The 20387-nt window shown below is 41.5% G+C and overlaps 1 protein-coding gene across 12 annotated transcripts in view; it reads left to right on the top strand.

Annotated features, from left to right (window-relative positions):
- LOC139118453 (transcription factor Sox-3-like) overlaps window positions 1-20387 on the top strand; it is a 127429-nt gene that overhangs the window by 96375 nt on the left and 10667 nt on the right. For 8 of the 12 annotated variants that reach the window (XR_011548724.1, XR_011548727.1, XR_011548721.1 and 5 more), the window contains one exon: window positions 8526-11915. The exons of 2 other annotated variants lie outside the window; for them this stretch is intronic. Coding sequence is in view for 2 of the 10 variants with exons in the window: in XM_070681751.1 (XP_070537852.1) it covers window positions 629-1565; window positions 8526-8554 (966 nt within the window). In the remaining 8 variants the exon portion in view is untranslated. Of the gene's footprint in view, window positions 1-438; window positions 1566-8525; window positions 11916-20387 lie in introns of those variants that run through there. 2 more of the 12 variants (XM_070681751.1, XM_070681750.1) reach the window with 2 other exon arrangements.

Below are 20387 nucleotides of genomic sequence, written 5' to 3'. Positions count from 1 at the left end.
AAAAGATCTAGTTTTTCACAGCTTTTTAGTAAAGACAACATGACAGCGGACTGTACGTTTAATTGCACACAACATCTCCCCGACTACGGGTTGTTCACAATAGCGGAATCGGCTATTTTTCATTAACGTAGGGTGATTGGCACGTGGGCAGAACGTCATTCAAACCGCTCGTCGTGTAAACATCTGCAGCTGCAAGTAATTTTAATCACTACCGAAATGACAGTTCGCTTCCTTCATTGGGGTGATTATCGCGTGATTGGCACAAATGACAGGCCAACTCTTAATTTGATTTGCTGCGAGAACAATAAAACGCACGGTAGCAACGCCTCGTCCCGCCCCCTTTTTTTAGTAAATTCAACCAATTGTCACCTTGCTACGTCACCTGTCATTTACCTAACACAACTAAATAACAATCTATCAGGGCTGTCAAAATACTCGACTCTGATTGGCTACTCACTACCTTCTGCCAATCAATAACACATGGACGTGATAGGCGAACTGGCCCAAAAATAACGAGTGATTCTCACGGACAACACGCTTTACTCGTTCGCTCTGTCTTACACCAGATTATTCGCCGTTCTACCTCTTACAACACCATTTATAACGTGGTAGCAGCCAAACCTACAAAATGATGGAGCAAACGGACTTGAAACAGACCAGCATGATTACCCAGGTCCAACATAATTCGCTAACTGCCACTCCGCCAACACCAACCTCAACGACGTCCACAGCGAAACAAATGATACCAGACAACCGTGTGAAACGTCCCATGAATGCCTTCATGGTGTGGTCTCGTGGTCAACGGCGGAAGATGGCACAGGAGAATCCAAAAATGCACAATTCTGAGATAAGTAAGCGACTTGGGGCTGAGTGGAAGTTGTTGTCAGAGGCTGAGAAGCGACCATTTATCGATGAGGCCAAGAGACTTCGGGCTGTTCACATGAAGGAACACCCCGATTATAAATACAGACCACGACGAAAGACCAAGACACTTATGAAGAAAGACAAGTATGCTTTGCCAGGAATGATAGCTGGGCCCGGAGCCCCCGTTCAACGGTCGGTGGCCGAAGGTATGCAGTATCCCTTAAACGGGTATATGAATGGTTACCCTATGATGCAACCAGAACAACTCCCAGCACATCACACATATCAACATCATGGTTTGGGTGGCGCACCTTCGCAAATGGCGCCGGCAAATGGCGGACTTCACCCGCGGTATGACATGTCGAGCCAAATTTATACACCTATGTGTTCGGCCGGCTCATACGTCAACCCATCCACAAGTTATACCATGGCAGCGCCCTACACAACACAACAAACAAGCCAAATGCACCCTTCTTCGGCAGCGGCTGGTGTACCCAAGTCAGAACCGGCAATGGTGAGCGCGGCACAGGCGGCAGCGGTCAGGAGCGGCAGGAGTTGTCCGGGCGATTTGCGGGAAATGATCTCAATGTATCTACCAGGCGATGCCAATGACCCCAACGCACAGAATCGACAACACAGTTCTGCAATGGCACAAGAACATTACGCATCGCAGAATCCATCTTCAGGAGTCGGGGTAAACGGTACGGTTCCCCTTACGCATATGTAGTATAAATCTCATCTTGTTTTGTCAAAATATCCACACACCTTTGATATAGACTATTTTATATGGGCCTCTGCTGTATTGACATAGTGTTAAAAGAATATTCACCTTTGTACTCTAGCAGTGGGGTTTACTATGAATACTAGGCGATTGATAAAATGTCGTTTTGAACGAACCAAATCATGAAACAAGCAAAAAAGCAGTTTTTGTAAAAACTCACGGAAACTTAGTGTCTCGAAAGTAGAAGTGAACACACTCGACCAGGTGATCACTGTAAAAGAATGCAGCTCTTTCTAGCCTTAAATGCTTGCAAAAACCCAACACGTCCTTGTATAAAGTTTCTTTTTGAATATTTTTTTATTATTATTTAATGTCAGAATAATTAGACTTTCTTAGCACAAGCCTTTCAGTTGACTCTGTACCTACGCAGTAATAACGTGGCGCGGTAAATTTTTCAACTTTAGCCAGTAGCCCGCGCAGAAGCAGTTTTCGTACAATTTTCCTTTTGAAGTATTTTGTGAGAGTTTATTTATAGAAGCTGTTCTGATTCTCACTGGACATTTGGACACCCTGTTTCTGTTTTTCAGACGTTTGAAAAATTGTTTGGTTTATTTCCTATTCTCTCTCATCCCTATGAATTTGAACTTCAGTATCTTTCTTGTCAGCAATTTTGGAGACTATTTTTGGCTCGCAATGTAGCCGAGATTTGTATATATATGCACACGATTATCTCTAACTCTGTTCTTCTTTGACGCGTTTCGTTTTGGAAAAGTGAGGTAATAAATTAATGATTTAAAGTACATGTTCTCGTTTCTGCGTTTATTTACACGCCGGTTGGGAAATTTGGGGCTTCACTCGCGAACGCAGTGAGTTTTGGAGGATGACGTAGGTTCAAGTTGTTTGCACCGAGAAAGTGATGTTACAAACTTGCCGCCATCTTTCCACCAACTTCTTGCAACGAGAGTGAAAACCCCGCCGTTTACAACTTGTGTGTGGATTTCGTACGTCGTCTGAAAACAAGGAAACTAGTTCAAGGTGTCACTATAGGAAGTGATGGCCTGATATTGTCTAGGATTCAATGGATTATATTGTATCACTTATGAATAGTATAAGAATGAAGTTTATTGTGAGACCGCGAACTGAGAGGTGTGCATATACTGTCTCCTTGGTAAGTCCAGCTAGGCTAGCACTCTCATCTCTACACTTTCACAAAACAACATCGTGCTCCGATTGTCAATCAAACTCGTGCCTGACATGCAGTTGTCGTCCTCAATTGGCTAGGCTTGTGCCATTCACTCTTAAGCCCCTCCCAAACTCCATTTACTTCCAAGACTTTAGACATTTTCCAAATAGGCCGTTTCGATGACTTGGTGAATCTTTCTTTACTCAGGGACTTAAAGGAAATTTGTACATAACAAATATTACCCAAAAAGGGTGCCAAAATACATCGGTATCAAGCTGATCCTAGGTCTTAGATTTCGGAATTAGATTCAAACTAAACTGATTACACACGTCTGATAGTTCACGTTGAGTGTGTGTTTGTATCGTCAATTTTTAAGCGTTGGTTTGGTCAAGTAGGGGTTAGTTAGCGTTTACTCGTCCCATGGATGACATTTCCTCACTAAAAGTTGTGTTTAACGATCGGCTGAGTACACAGGAAGCCATTGCTTGTAAGTTGTGTTTTTAGGCGTAACACGTTGTTATGGGAAGTCTGTAGTCTTATCTGGTCGTTCAATGTGACTCTTAGACCCTTTCTGTCATATGTCCCGTTGACAACATGAAATTTTGGTTGTGTGCCAGCGATCTGTTCTAGTTCTGTCTTGCTAGCTTGTCGACCCTCGTTATGTATGCACCACAACACAGTGCTGGTCCTTCACCCGCCCAACTAGCCTTACTCATAACCGTTTATGTCTCCAAATGGCGGCCATATTTGTTAGTTTTTTATGTCGGGACCACATTTCACTCCCTAGCCCATAACTACGGCTTAAAAGCAGTATTGAGCTGAAACGACAGGCTTGTTTCGCGAGAGGGCCGTACGCCAACCTGTTGATGCAATTCAGACAACCATACCGTTTACTTTGTCTACGTGTCACGCAACCCCGCTACACCGGGCCCGTAAGTGTAATTACATAGGTGTAGTGCGTACCAGGGCAATTCAGGCAAATTTAGCCGGAATATTTCAAAATTTGAATAACATATGTTCGGTGAACACGATTTATACCACGGCTACGCGTAGCGAGAGACCAGTAAGTGGACTTTCATAGTGTTTGAATGAAAATTACCTTACTGTCAATAAGTAACTCTAATCATACCGGCCCATTCTGTTTGTATTGACAGAGGCTCGGCTTAAATACGTTCGAGTTTTCCCAAACGAGTGACAGCTATACTCTTTGTATGACTATTAGGTAGAGCAGAATTATTTTGTGGTAATTATAGATAATAATCAAGTACTTTACTAGACTATTGTTTGCTTCTGATCATAAGTTTTCGCGTGTAATCGCGGAGGACAAGTTTACGGTGGCAAAGTCATAGTGTATTCGGTATGAATAGTGGGTGATTTTTTTTGTTCAAGAGGTCAGTTTGTAGTGTAGGTCGAGTCTGTTTTGGTTTGGCGCGTCCGTTCCTATGATCGGCGACGGGAGGGTTTCTGTGTCGCTCGTCTGCTGTGTTCTCGCTTACATCGTCTGTAATATCGTGACGTGTAAACTCGACCAATTTGCAAATTTGATTACGACTGACAATCCAGACAGAGGCGTCGTATTTCCCGGCCTTTTTATAGAGTTTAACTTCGTTAGCTGGTCGCCAATACACCGACTGTTGCAATGTACATAATCGTCCTGCGCCATGAGCAGAGACTGCCTTACGCTTTGTTGTAGAGAACCGAGGCAAAACACTCGAAAACTAAAACAGAACCCACCGAAATGCAACAACCAAAATAAAACCTGTAAAACATTGCGTGCCAACTTCGACAGTGTCGCAGTCATCGTGTTAAGTGTGGTCAACGAAAATTGAAAGGCAGAGAAGGATAAAAGGCCAAGTATTCACACTGTCACGCTTTTGGATTTTACAGAGAAACCTCACATATTGCAAGCCAACATGGACAAAAGACAGTTCAATGTACCCTCTCCTTTGCTGTTATTTTTAAACAAAGTGATTATACGCTGTGCCTGGTCGGTGTGTAAACTTTCTGGTACTGACTTATGGGCAGCATTTAGCTGTGACATGCCACATTGATATCGCTATCCGGCATGACACGGCGCCTGTTGGTTGGTTCTTTTACTTTCGGGGAGCGAAAACTAGGAGATACGACATAACTGCCTCGACCACGGTTTAATACCCCGTTGACCGACGACGCGGTTGGCGTTTTTGCGGCAGTCCCATGATTAACGATCGGAGGAAATTAAGGGGGCCTCGCGGTCGGCGTTGTTATCCAGCGAGTTCAATATAGCTATTAATAACGCTATCAACAATAAGAGCCATGAGAGAGAGCGAGATACTGAATCGTTTTAGGTGAAAATATGCGAGTCAGAGGGGAAAAATCGAAGATGCCGGCTCTCAGCACTTTTGACAACGCCAAACATCTAACTAAGTGAGCATAAAATAATAAGACTCGTCACTTAAGCCGCGGGCAGTTTCTGATTCCAGAGCGTATAAATAAAGCTTCACCCGACAGTAAGCCATTACATTAAAACACACTTTAACTAATATGTTAGGGCCAAGTTTAGCGCGTTTTTATTGATTTTGAGGGAAATTTTGGATCCCGCTCGTTTTGCCATTCAATATATTACTTCCAATAACCCGCGAGTTGTCTTAGCAAGACATAATCCATGTGGATATACTGTGACCCGTAGATATGTAGTTAGCTGATTATCATGCGCAGGCAGCAAACACTCAGCGATGAAAACTGCTTCAGTAGTGCGGAAATTGCCAAGCGAAAATTGGTCCAATTGTTTTCTTACTATAACAATGCGATATAGGGATTGTTCACAATGATGTTCGAATTGAAGTCACTTAGGGGAAAAAAGAAACAAGATTGAACATGTGGCGATCGGTTTTTAAATAAAGGGAACGCAAAATATTAAGTTGTAGAAAATATTCTCCCTTTCGTTTAATTAAGCCGGGGCATGAAGAGGCATGAATTTTTCTCACTGACTCCCATTTTGAAGGTGATCACCTAGTTTACGTTATTTACATGTTTGGTGCATGACAGTGTTACGCAACCAGGTCTCTCAGGAAGTGTGGAGTGCAGTTAATGAGCTGAGGGGGCGTGTTGGTCATTAATATGGACAGTGGGGAGAATGGGGAATTCGTAAAATGAATAGGAAAATACAGATGATCGCTCTGTGACAGCGTCAATGTAATCGTTGTCGATGCACCCAGGCAGGGTTTGATTTAAGCTTAAAACTGTGCATTGAGATTTTGCGATATAAATGGTTTATTTCATATGTGTGATTGGTTATCGGTGTAGGAACATATGTCAGCATATATATTCAGTTCTTAATAGACAGAATTGAAATCCAGCGAGATTTCGCCCATGCTAATTTGCATACTGATAGAGTCCCTTGACTCCGACAAGTTATTCAAATTTCCGCGTGGAGCAAGTGTTTTCTTTTTCTTTCCTGTTTTCGACATTGTTCGGCCAGTTACGCCGCAGTGAATGGTTTTCTTTTTCTGTGCCCAAACTCTATCGTTAAAGATCGACTTTCTGTGAGCGATCATGATTGTATGTCAACAACATATCTTACTAGATCCCCAATGTTTGAAAATTGATGAAGGTATATATATGGTTGGCTGTACTTTCGATTTTATTTTTCTTGCAGTGTAATCTGTCGTGTCGTGCGTAAAACTGGTTTGCAACCGTGTGGCACGAAATTACAGGCTTGAGGTTGATCACAATGTTGAGATTTGCACCTTAACTATCATAGACAAAACACTTATAATTGTCAAGATAGCAGGGGCCCTAATATTGCAGACAGCAGAAATGGCGGGAAACTCCTGTCGTTTGACGCACTATTAACACTTTTCTGATCTTTTTAGCGAAACTTACGTTATCATGACTAACTCGATATCTAGCTCTCACTGTCTGTCTTTCTCCCTCACGCCTTTTCCTGATTAATGCCTTCAAAATTGCATACTTTCAGCGCAGAACACAAACCCCGGCACAAGGTATTCTATCACCGGCACAATTTTTCAACTTCTGGGCAACGGTACGGCCGTGGAAACTCGACCAATTTCGGTCGTGTACAATTTAAGTCTGGTGAAATCCGTCAGCCGAAGGTGGCCGACACGGGTGACCCCGGGTGCATGGCGGGTCGCTTTGTAGAAAGGCAGGCCTAAAGTTTGAACATTAAAAGGCAACAAAAACCGGAATAAGCTTGCATTTTACAAGAATCCATTCCCAGGTCTGTCTAAAGCCTCAAACAGCCCAAAATCACCATGTTCAACGATCACAAAAATACAATTTTGCATTCCCCTCCAAAAAAGAAGTAATAATTTGCATAACATTTCGCGGGCTGTCATGTTAGTACTTTCTCCAGTTCATTGACGAAACACAAAAACGTTGAACTCTAAAAAAACCACAAGACAGAAACACTCGACATGTCTTCCCAAAATAGTTCCGAAGTTAAAAAAAGTCTAGCAGTGGCGTGCGCTGTCGTACTGTTTGCTGAGAAGTACAGGAATTTCAATATAAATTTTATTATGTACATTCCGCGTGTGTTCGAAATTTTATTGGTTTGGTACATAGAGGTATAATACTGTGAGAGGCAACTTAGCAGTCAGGAAATCTGCCTCGATGCATTGTCCGCTAGTCAGATCATTTCTATAATTCTGTTCTTATCACCTTATATATTTGCAATCAGCGAATCACATCAGCTGTGTGTCTAAATGTTTTGGTGGGCTGTTGGTTTGTACTCGTGTTTGGAGTTTGTGGTTCACTGGAAGTCGCTTCAATATTACTTTACTGCGTGCTTTGTGCGGGAGTCATTGATCGTCCATAGAATTGCCCAGTAAACAAGAGCAGCAAAGAAACCTCCCTGAATGGACTGTGTCCCCGGCTTTTGTTAATACACTGAATTAATACACTGTTTCTCAGCGTCTGTTCGCTCTCTCTTAGTCTCTCACTCTTTTCAAAACGCAAATATAGAGTAATAATTGGCCCAACTCGTCTTTTTATAGCAAATAGGGTAGTTCAGAATAGCGCGTCTACTTTCCCACTAACCGGCTTCGTTTAAGCTAAGGCTCAGTGGCTAGTAAGAGTGAAGTACAGTTAACAAGCTTGACGACACTCACATACTCGCTTTCTCTTTAAAAGACAACTAACCCTAACTGCTTAAAAATTAAAACTTGGAAACAGGCGGAAGTAAAACGTCGCCTGTTTCAGTCGTAACGACTCGCCTTCCCTACTGTGTGCTCGCTTCTTAACTACTAACCCTAGAGATGTAAATTTTAATCTCGGTATTTTTTTAAGTATGAGTACTACGTAAGCTCCAATTTTTAGCGTTGTTTATTCTTCGGTGTACACACCCATGAGGGCTTTTTAATTGACCACCTGTTAAAATGACGTTTGTTGGCCCCAAGTGCGTTTTATCCTTGGCGGGACGGGAAATAACTCGGCGGATCAGAGCATACCGCCGTCTGTGATGGGTTAATATAATGGTTTATATGGCCGGTGTAGCCCCCTTAAAACTATGAACGCCGGTCAGCTCAATTGATTGGGAGATGAATTTTTTAGTTGGTTTTCGAATGTCGTCATCGGGCCGATGAACACTCTAACTCTAATTTCGGCAACATTTAGGCAAGCCTTCGCCATCATCATCATCGTTTATGATCATCATCATCAACTTCTCTCTCCAGCATTAATTTGTAACTGGCGAGCCATTCGCCTCACCATATTTTCCATAGTGATCTAATATTGATGAAAATTGTTTCATTTCTGCAGGCATGCACCTGAGTTCGGGTATGAACTAAAACTGAAGCGAGATCACACACTATGTAGGAAGCGGAAGTCAAACCTGGCCAGACTATATAGCTCACAGGGTATATACTGAATACACCAGTTATTTTTTTGAACAAGTGTAGTTGTCATACAAGACGAGTTCTAACCGACTTATGAAAGAGGGACATATACATAGAGAGAGATAGAGAGAAAACGAGCGAGAACTATAAAATAACACTGAGAAAGCACTGCAGAATATTTTATCAATTTGCAAACAGACGAACTATACAATAGTGTAGCGAGAGGAGCCCAAGCCACTGAGACGCGGACGTTTTCAATCCTTGACACGAAAACTCCTGTCTTGAAAGTTGAACTTTTTAACTATTGCAAAACAAAATCTTTTTAAGTCACATTCTCTGAGTCTCCATGCCGAGTCAGAGTCTCCTAGTGCCTATTTGTCTAGACATTTCCTTTCAACAATTTTAGGCGAAAATATTCACTTCAAGCTCAATGTCTTTCTTTTTGTAATATTTTCGTAAGAACAGAAATTATTGAAAACAAATATGTCCCATTTTCTGGGAACCTTTTTAAGAAAAAAATGTATCAAAAGCAATTACTCTTTTGTAGCGGAGAATTGACATTTTAGATTTCAGTTTTGAAAAAAATATAAATCTTTGTTTTATGTTTCCTTTTTTAGACGAAGCCTGTCCACAATCTTTAAGGAAAACAAAACAACATGTTTTAGTTTTTTAAAATAAACAGTTTAGACTTGTTAGACGACAGGCTGAGAATATTTTTATTTACCATGTGAATTGGATTTTTGATTTGTATATTTCTGGAAGTTTTGAGTAAAGAGACACTTTCATTTTTATTGGTGTGAGACCTTGAAAGCAAGGAAACTTCTGCTTGCATGTGTTATTCTTGTCACGTGACCTCTAGAAGTATGACGTCATTCCAATGAGAGAAACTATCGAAAGTTTAAATCCTTTAGTTTCGGTGCAGACGGAAAGTCCGTGTTCCGTTTTCGTGTGTGCTTTTCGCTGTAAAACGCTGTCAGGAAATCAAAGCAAATGATTATATTCCCTTTTTTTTAGTTTTGTGGTTTAAGTTGGTAGACCGCAGCTTCAAGAGGTCACATTTTTAGGCGATCTTGGTCGTATCTCAGTTCCCTTGTTGACATCTATGACGGCGTCCCGGGCCGACTTCTTTAGAGCAAATGTGCCCCCATGCGAATAGCGCGTCTAACTTCGCGCTCTTCTTTTTTCTTTCTTTCTTCTCTGGAAAAATAACAGAAAAGGATTCGAAACTGGACACAGACTTTCTACAACCTACAACATTCGTTCTTAATATACAACCATGTTGATAGCTGGACACAAGTGTAATCAGCTCCGTGCAAGTCAATCTAAATTGTGAAAAATTTCTCCTGTAATTGGGGAGCATAGATTTTCCTCCCATCACAATTGCCCGGGGGGCTTTAATAAAAATTACAACATTATTGCCATGAGAGCGTTGTTGTGGACATCTATGTGCATTGTCCTCTAACAGTAAGAATATTCCACCCTTGCGATTATAATGGTGTCATCTTTGTCGACTATGGCACGGTTTTTGTGGAATTACTCCCAATTACGTATTTCTACATCTTGGTTATTTCGTATTTCCGAGTTTTGGTGATCCTTTCCAACATTTTTTTTCTCCACAACGCCGACTAAAACTGATCAGCTGGCGTCGAGGCCGTTATTGGTGTGCTTGTCGTCTGACAAGGTTTGAAAAGGTCACAATCGTGGTAAATGCGCGGGAAAATGTGAACAGTTGTCGTTTGGATATGATAACGGGAGACTTTCTCTATTAGTCAGTGTATTGTTACTTCATGAATACTGTGTATGGTATTAACAAGCAGAAACGCACTAGGAGGGCTGGGACAACATGAACCACCCAGAGCTCAGACTCAAAAACCCCAATATGGCACCCTTTGGTGAAGTTGTCCAACAACCACCATTTCTGCTAAAAATCTATAGGGCGGAACATAAAAAAATCTTCATGGAGTTAGAGGGTACCTGTATTTCTATCCCGATCTCTTAATTCATTAAGATTGTTTTCCTTTAGTTGTGACCTGTTTCTTGAGTTTGATGAGAAATCGGCTGGGAAGGCAATTAACTGATTATTTTATGAAAAGGGTGGTAGCTAAAAGTTGACCCGCCACTCTCTCCCTAGAATGCCAAAATTATCGTCTGCGCAAAAGTACCGACCAGTACTTCTCGCTGTGTTCTTCGCGCTTATCATTTTTTGCAAGAGATTACTAAAATTGTACACCCTAAATTATCGACTTTATGCACATGCATTCAGGCTAAATTTGAACATGCGAACGCAAGGTAAAATGGCGGTTTGTATCAATTGCCTTCTGAGAGGGAACCAAAATATAGAAGTGGGTGTAAGCGTGGAATTAATATTCTTTGATTTCGAATAATGAAAGCCTACTCCATTTGTAGAGCCTATCATGTTGTTTCAAAGTTGACGAAATACAGAGTTTAAGGTACAGGGCCCAATGAATATTATTTTGCCAGCCGTGGTTAATAAAGTTCAATCCCGTAGAAATAACAGTTTGGATATTGATAAGCGTACAAATATCGATCTCTTAATTATACATTTAATTGCCTCGCCTGCACCCGGTGGTGTACTCCCCTTGTTGTGATTGGCCGTCAGAAAAAAGAAATTGTTAAAACTGAGAGTGAAATTCTGCCAGGTGGCTTGCCTGTGTTTGACCAAGAATCTCACTTAATGAGGGGAAAGTCGTGATATAATAAACGAAAGGAAAGTTGAATTGTACGCTCAACGAAGTGTCCCGACCCAATTAGAAAGGGCCAGTTTTCATCTCGCCACTGTACGTACACAAAGTCTTTATTCTGAAATCAGTATTTTGTATAACATGTTTAAAATCCATGATTGGTTACACTTGTATAGGTAGATCTCATATTGTTGCTTGCTATACACGGCCCATAATAGTGCATTTTCATGGAAATTCCCCGTCAATATAACTTCATTCAAGCAGTGCGGCTCACAGACATTGTGCCTTGCTGAGCGCTGCGTATAGTGGCCACCCAATGTAGGATGTAAAGCCGGGGAGATGTTGAAAAGGGTTTTCTTTTCCCTCTTTTTGTGTCAGTCTGGTTGTGTCATGCTACGCGAAAAGTCAAAGCTAAACTCGGCGACAAGATGTAAAGCGTGTACTTCTGTTTTGTCAATGCCAACCTCGCCTGACAGTGGATACAGTTACAAGGGTTCTGTGCAAGGCGGTCGGGGCTTGGCCGACGAAACGAAATTCTCGCCCCGTCTCAGTGAAACTGGGGATAGCGAACGAATTTTGAAGCCGACGGACAACCTCGTCATGAGGGACCGGTAAGTAGGCGACGCGCGTGGCAGGGGATTCGAGTTTTCAGAGCACAATCCACGGACACCTTCAACGGGAACTCGCCGAGGTAGCAACCAAGATGGCGACTGTGTATTTGGGTTAGTTTGTGGGAAAACAACACCATGGAATGTTTCATCAGGTGCCGATGGCATGTGTTTTCACAAAGCCTATATTTATTTTATCATTGAGTCGCGAGTAATGCTGAATCTTCACAGCGGTTTCTTTTACCTGTCCCATAACTGAGGTGGTAAAAATATTGTCGAAAACTCGGTAAAGTTTACCCCTTCCGGTGATGACAAGCTGGGCTGCGACGGGCCTTGCATGCTTAATCACCAAAGAATCGAGCTTTTTTTTATTTGTTGTTTGTTGGGTCAGTGAGTTTTGTGTCGTCTGCGCTGAAGCGTACGAAGGTACGCCAATTCTAGCCATAGCACAGACAGTGGACGCACAGACGGGTAAACAAAAAAGTCGATCACTTGTGAAAGCTGAGTGTCAGAGGCTTTGAGAATACTCGGCGGAGTAGATTCGTCTGGTTGTTTGATCAATATTCTCCTCCCCAGCTATTACCATCTGATTTATCGATACACACTGTTCTTAATAAATGTCTACAATAGCCATGGTAACACGATACCTTTGACAGGCAGTCCAGGATGCGACTTTTTCCCCCTCGCTATTAACTACCAATCACCTTTAGCGTTATAATATCGCAGGCTGTACTTTGGGTATAATTTCAGATTTTAATGAAAACAGACGCTTTCCTTTAACTGTTTTGTCCGTGGCTCCCCTCCCCTTTTGCTCTCCAAAATGATTTAGATAGGCTGGCACAACTTGGTCGTTGCTCACGGTATTTTTTTCACCTCTGTATAATTCCGAACTCGCAACGGTGTATTTCCCGAGTGATTTAGCAAACTACAGTGGTTTGGGTTTTTTGGTTTCGCCATGAATTTGTGGGAAAGCGTGCTCTGGTTGAGAGACAGAAAGTTAGCGAGCTCATGCGAAATTCCGGAAGCGAGACATGAAAAACATGTTCTACCAAGTTTGTATTGTTTGTAATTTTCATAACCTGTTTACATTAATGCAAGACTCATTAGAACAAAGACTCAGCATGGAGAGTGATTTGACGCCCAATTTCGATGCAGGCACGGACATGTTTCTTCCCCTTTCTCTTTCTCCGATGTATTTTCGGTGAATTAAGGCTAATTGCACGCACAATGGGCAAAATCCTTGCAGCTCAAAATTTTCCATTGAAACTTCACTGCCTTTTTTTGTTCCAATATCCACATACTAAACCGCTTACCACGAGGTCGGTGTCGAATCGATGAATCCTTGTTAAAAGGAACATTAGAAATCTCTGTACTGTCACTGCTGATCCCATCCCATCTTTTCTGCATTTGTTGTCATCGCACCAGAATATATGGAGGGAGCAGTGTTCCAGCCAGTTAGAAACTCGACCGGCGAAAAACACCTCGAAATTACATCTTTGAAAAGAATAAAGTTTGAAAGCCGAACAAATACACAACAAGACTAGGCTTCAACGCATAGTGTGAAACAGTCATAGAAACTAATAATATAAAAATATTACTTCATCGTAAACCTTAGGTCACCTTAAAATGAGTCCTGTGTATGTAGTATCAACGTTCTGAATGGCAGAACCATATATATATATATATATATATATATATATATATATATATATATATATATATATATATATATATATATATATATATATATATATATATATATATATATATATATATATATTACATACATTCATACATACATACTTATCAAGTGATAACATTGTACATTATTTTTCGGATACTTTAGTTAAGTACAATCATAAGGTTCCTCGTCACGTGGTACAAATCATAATTTTCTTTAATAGAGGAACGCTCGATAAAGTAAAAAGCAACATCCTTTTGATCTGTGTGTGTGAACTTTGACACCGGATTTCTTGTTTCTGTGCAACTTTTGTTGAATGTTTGGTTAAATCAGGGATACTTTTCCCTCTCGAGAGGAAAACATTGTCAAAAACAAAGAATTTCCGTGTACTTTTGGCGACACCATGCGCGCTGCCAGGACTGGGACAGTTTCGGGACGATTAAAATGAACCCTAGATATCTTGCCAGTCTCCCTGTTTCGATGACAGAAAATGTCCAGACGGAGTGTCTTATCGTGGCTTCCTGCAGTGATGGTAAAACCGTCCGCATCTCGTTCAAGCACCTTTAAGTTTCGCCAAAGCGCAGGAAATAGATAAATTAATGGTAGGGCGTTGGAGCTGTAACCTCGAGGTCGCGTTTTGTCACATCTTTTTGAAACAGGAAGGCTCATGACATACCCAACTTCTGAGTCATACCAGTCCAAATATAGCTGCAAGAGTTCAACACACGCTTAGGTCACCCCGATGCCCCCCCTCCAACTCCCCGCAAAGACACACTCACGGCTCCAGAGTTTCTGACACTCTGATGCCCCTACTACATCGTACGGCTGAAATCAAATTCAAGTGTATGTTCAAAGTACGTGAAGACCTCAGCGGTATTCATGCCTCGATTGTGTGCTTGTTTATTGTTATTTAAAAAAAACTTTAAAAATGCGCGGTGAAGACCCGCAGCTCCTGCAACTTAAATGCCAACCTTCAGGCCACTTCAGAAAAAGTCTTTGTTTCTCTCTTGTTTTGCCATGTCCTATTCACTTAATCTTGTAAAAGAGCTTGTGGCTCAATAGTCATGTTTATTTCCATGTTACTCGAGTACAGCCACACCACATGTATACTTCCTCACTAACTCACTCACTCACATACACATGCACACACAGACACAGACAGACATGCACAACTATGACAGGGACAGACAGACAAGGAGAGGTAGACACACAGGGACTGACTGACAGACAGACAGACAGACACACACACACACACACGCAGGGAAAAGTTTAAGCCGCGATGATGGAGATGGATATAACCTTCAGACTGAAGGACGAAAAAAAGGAAGATAGATCGTCGGCCGACACAGAATACCGCGTTTGATCATTTAAAATGGGTGTGTTAGGCACCAGCTGAAACTCTCACTAGTTTCAGCATCGATATTTCACAGTTTTATGACCTTTTGGATTTATGAGTCGGCTTACAGTTTTTACGCTTTTGTGATACTGTGGATTTCATCGTCTCATCAACATATGCCAGCGCTTTACTCGCGATTACACCAAACGGCATAGTGAAGTTCATCGTATACCTGGAAATAGATAGGAAACCAGAGAGCATAAACTGCATGGGTATATGTGCGCCGATGGAAGTCATAAATAGCACTTTTGCAATTGCACGTTGTCATCCCTCTCTCAGGAAAGGCATGGAGGGAGTAGAATAAATATAAAAAAGAGAGAAAAATCCCATCCGATAAATTTGTTACAACACGAAAATGAATCGGGGTGTGCTCTTTAGTCACGGAGATTTACATGGCAAAATTGAGAAGGACGCAGGTCCGAATCAATCAGACGTGTTGTCGACTGAAATGATCACGGCAGAGCGCAATTACGACGGTAAATCACGATCGGTAATTTTTAGGATGTCTCTGGCCGAACTACATTGCCAGCTTGTTAGACTAGTTAACTGTAATTGCAATATTTTACTCAGAAACGTCCAGCAATCACGCTGCTTAATGACTACGATGGTCGGCTATAGGAAATAACTCCCGTTGAAGTAGAAGCACCGAGGATAAATTGATGCGATATTCCTATTAAACAATCTAAATGTGACCCCTAGCAAAATATTGATGACTTTAGGTCCCCTCATTCTCCCCCTTCTTAGTATACGTGCGGATACGTGATATTTCCCGCCCGTTGACGCGAGCTGTCGACGCCGAGCGCGCTCAGCTGCACCCGGGGAAGCGTGTCGAGTTCAGCTATGCCTCGGCGAAGTGGGAAAAGGCGGGGGTTCGCCGAACGGGAGCGATAGCTCAGTCTTGAGCATGGCGTATCTCGGTGTAAGCCCCTTGCCCGCATTAGTTCAGGAAATTCACTTAAGACTTGAATCACATTATTAAGCCCGGGAATTAAATTTTTGGCTTATCTGAAAATGGAAATCACATCTTGGCAAAGAGTATTACAGCGATGAGTTAAGCTGACTAGAGGATAGTTCAACCCGATGAAAGTATCATATATGGATGTATACGTCACTCGAAACGTCCGACCTAAATTGACGCGTCCAAAATACCCGACGAGATTATAATGTCCTTGGAAAGCCGAGCCCCGGCTTTATGTTGAAATTTCGGAGAAGTGGAAAGAGAGAGAGAGAGAAAAGATCGATTCCTAATAACGTTCTTTATAATGTGAAGACGTGTGTACAGGGGAGAGAATGCAAGTCGCGTTTAAATATATTTTTGTTGATAAAAGAACCGGGTCTGATTCCCGAGAATTTTGATGATTGCCAACATGTAAATGCCAGAATTGAATGCAACCATTTCACTGTGGATTTTCCAAAAGGATTGAATTAGAAACCCTTCCTTTTCATCGGTAATTTATTAGGTTTTACTAATTTCATCGCTACTGCATTTCCGACCCTGTAGTAGGAACAGGGGAAAGCGACGAGGGCCTGAGCAATAATAAAATCACGAAAAAATAAATAACGTGGTTTTGAGTCGGGTGTAGGTATATGTGTGTGTGGTCTGTATCGAGCTGTCATCCACTGCTTGATTTATGTGCAATTTAGTGTCCCTACATTAGTCACTGTTTAAAACACATTTTATTCTAAATTTAACATTTAAACACTTCAAGTAGCTCGAAAAATCAACACGCTTTACTCCAGTGTTTGCGCAATATTTCGAGTTAAACTTTGAAAGGAAAGGAAAATGAGGAAACCTATTCCGATATTCAATATATCGCGTTGCGGTTGTCTCCCGCGTAACACAGTAGCCAGGACGCGTAATTCGGGTAGCCAAATCAGCGGAACGTCGCATATCGCCGCTACCAACCAGTGAAAACGCGGGAAATATGTTCCCTCTCAGGCCGCCTTGTTATTTACGCAATCATCTACTCTTTCTAATTTTACCTGACAAACGTTTTTTAATTTGTTGGAGATATTTTCTAAGACAATTAACGCAAATGGGATATTAATGAGGCTATTGTTCCCCGCCGCGACTCACATGGACATATGTTATGGTGACAGTTGTTCTGCATTTGACAAGTTAGCCTCGCCGACAGCAATGTGGTGAAACGTATTTGCCAAAAAAGGAGAAAGAAACAAAATCAAGCTAAACAGAAGAATGCCAAATATCGTTCATTTTCCTTCTTAAAAGAAAAGATTTGACCGTTAATAATCAGAAATAATTACGCAATGCCATAATCTGTTCTGCATTAATTAAGCCGCAACAGATAGTGATTTCCTGGTCACGTGCTTGTGTACCTCGACAATTTGAAATGAACAAGCCTCGTAAAAATAAAGCACATTTTATTTTTTATAACATCTGTCGCACGATTGTTCTGTCAAGATGCTAGACATAAATTCATATAAATTCATAAAAAAATAATGTTTGAATAAAATTTCAATTTTTGTTTTTCTCGTGTTATCTTGTTATATAGAATTCATTTTATACCAAATTATATATATATATATATATATATATATATATATATATATATATATATATATATATATATATATATATATATATATATATATATATATATATAATGCAACCAAGCTTTCGAAACGTGAAGATTGTGCATTACGTTGCAGTGTAATAACATTGGTGGAAAATATAGGTTTGATTACAAAACATCGAGTCGTTTCTGCAGGCTTGCCAGACGAGCAATACGGTTTACCAATCCCGACCGAAATCTGAGCGCGTGTTGGTTTGGCGGACGCTTTCTTTACCACTTCAGTTTAAGCAAGAAACCACGGCTCTTCCGAAGTCTTGCCCACCAACCGTCAGAAACTACAGTAAACCAACGTTTCACTTGAAATGTCTGTACGCAGAACAGAAGAAAATATCTGTATACCTAGATCTTGTATACCCCTAAATGACATAAAAAATCATTACGATTAAAAAGAAAACATACATACACGCGAAGGTAAAAGAGTACACCGCTCGTCGAATAGGAAGGCCGTATAACCAGGGATCAATGTTTAATATAGGGTTTAGAAATATAAGATAGGGGTGGTGTAGTGTTGCTTAAAAGCTTAAAGATACAAGCCCCGATGAAAAGAATTGTACCAGGTCTTCATAGCCAATGAATGAAACTTCCACTTCGATTCTGCCGGTGAAAAGAGCGCATTGAAACAGACTACAAGGGAGAAATAAACAAGACGACTAAACCAAACCAAAGGTATACTACATGTATTCAAAGGAGTGTTGTTTCAAAGCAGAATGAGGATTACACGTTTTGGGCGCGTACACCATCAATCGGGTACAAGTAGAATCCCCCCCCTCTCAAAAAAGGAGGTACAAGGGAAAATCGCTACATTGTCGCTGTGTCGCGCTGTGGTTGCCCATGTCGACAGCGGCCATAAAGCCCTCGTTAACGGCTCTTTTTTTGACGCTGACGCAGTGATGATGGGTTTTCGTCCATTGTCTTAACCCTTTCCCAGAGACAATAGCAGTTTCTAATTAATGGCATGCCCCGAGAGGTGGTTCAATTGAGTTCCCACGCATCAAAATACCATGAGATGATAGATTTTGGTTGGTGTTTTTTTAGCGCCGAATAACGAGGCGATTTCTAGGGAAAGTACCCACTTGCGGTTTTGACCTCTGAAAAATACCTAAATCCCGCTACATTTCACTGTTTGAGCACATTTTTCAATCGTTTTAGCACACTTTCCACCGCGAAAAAGACATATTCTTTTTTGCGTCGACAAATGCAGCAAATGTGTTTTTGTTAGGGATTTGAATATATTTACACAGGTTTGACTGATTTTTAATCGCTTGTGTGTGAAAAAAATGCGACGAGTACAGTTGTCTATTTCATTTCCCGCTGCAAATTCGTATACATTTTTTACACTGACTCAAATAGTCGACTTTGAACTTGAGTTTTGCGATGCCATTGGGCAAGGTATGGGGATAGTTGAGAGTAGAGAAGACCCTGTTAACGTCACGGGGAGGGAGTCGAAAACACGTATTGTATGTTAGCGATTGAAGACGACACACACGCGCTCTCAAAAAAGTATCAGAACGAATTCTCAAGAACACAAGATCAAGGTACTATGACAATAATTCGCATTTTCCATCATCCGTACAAATAAAATTATGAGTCGAACAACAGCGCTTTGCACCCGGGCTTCAGAAAGTCAAGTCAGGCCCATTTAGTTGTATATCCCTCGTTTCTCGCTGTCACCAAAGTTTTCGATTCCAAAACAGGAGAATCTCTCAAAGAAAATCTCACCCCAAGCAATATTAGTTCTCGTTCGTCGGTGAAATAGTATCAGTACATTTTAATACTTGGAAAAGTAGTATCTCTCCGGTAAGGGATTTTTTTGACATGTAGAGGCAAACATAATATACCCTGAAAGAAGACTACACGTAGACCATGCAATGTAACGTAACACTACCTGAACGGCGGTTACAGCTATTCTCTAATCACGGGGAAGTGTAAAAGAATCAGACCACGAGAGGCGTTCTCTCCGATTTCAGTGTGCAGTGAACGTTTTTCATGTCAAGGAGGAGTTCTCGGGCGCGAATATATCAGTTTCGCTGGCGGTAGTGTCATCGATGTCGTCAGGTAAACATTTTTCAACTGCCCGTTGGTATCATCTTTCCGCTCTCCCCTCAGAGTGTCACTTACGATTGGAATTCAATTGTTTTCACGATTTTTTTTCTAGTTTCCACGCGGCGAGCCGAGCTGCCTCACGTGCGCCGCCTGTCAAGACCAATGATGGTCGGTGTGAAAATGATGCGAGTGGGAGGGCAGGTTCCTGAGTTCATCTTTAAGATTTTCCCGCGCTTTCCGCCTCCTTGCGGTTCGTGTTTGGCCTGATATTTAAACAAGAGCTCGCGATTCTATCACTTTTGGCGTTGATGGGTCCGTGACATGCCTCATTGCCTGGCCATTCCACACCCATCATTCACCGTGGGCCACTTCATAGTGAATGCTTCGATGGATCTGCTTAGCATCCCAACAAATGAACTCCTTCCACATCTACCGTCGCCTCTGACAACACACGAAACAAATAAAAAAAGTATAGAAAAAAGAGAAAATACTACGTGAGCAGTCAGCACCAGAACACCGTCATCTCATCTTAGAAAAGGGGAGGGGAGAATGGATACCCGCCCCTACGATAAGGTGTTATTATCCGTGTGCTATATTTACTCAAAATCCGGTTGTTCCATTGAAATGTGTGTTTGCTCATAGATCGAGTTTCCACAGCATTCAACCCGCTTTAATTAACTGCCCATCAATACTGAAGATTTCTCGTTTGAAACAAATTCGACGGCAAACACAATGTAATATTTTCGGTCCGCTTTTCATTA

This window comes from Ptychodera flava, chromosome 19 (assembly GCF_041260155.1).
Source record: "Ptychodera flava strain L36383 chromosome 19, AS_Pfla_20210202, whole genome shotgun sequence".
NCBI classification, from domain to species: Eukaryota; Metazoa; Hemichordata; class Enteropneusta; family Ptychoderidae; genus Ptychodera; species Ptychodera flava.
Note: the sequence above shows the minus strand (reverse complement) of the source record. Positions and strands in the feature narration are given on the sequence as shown.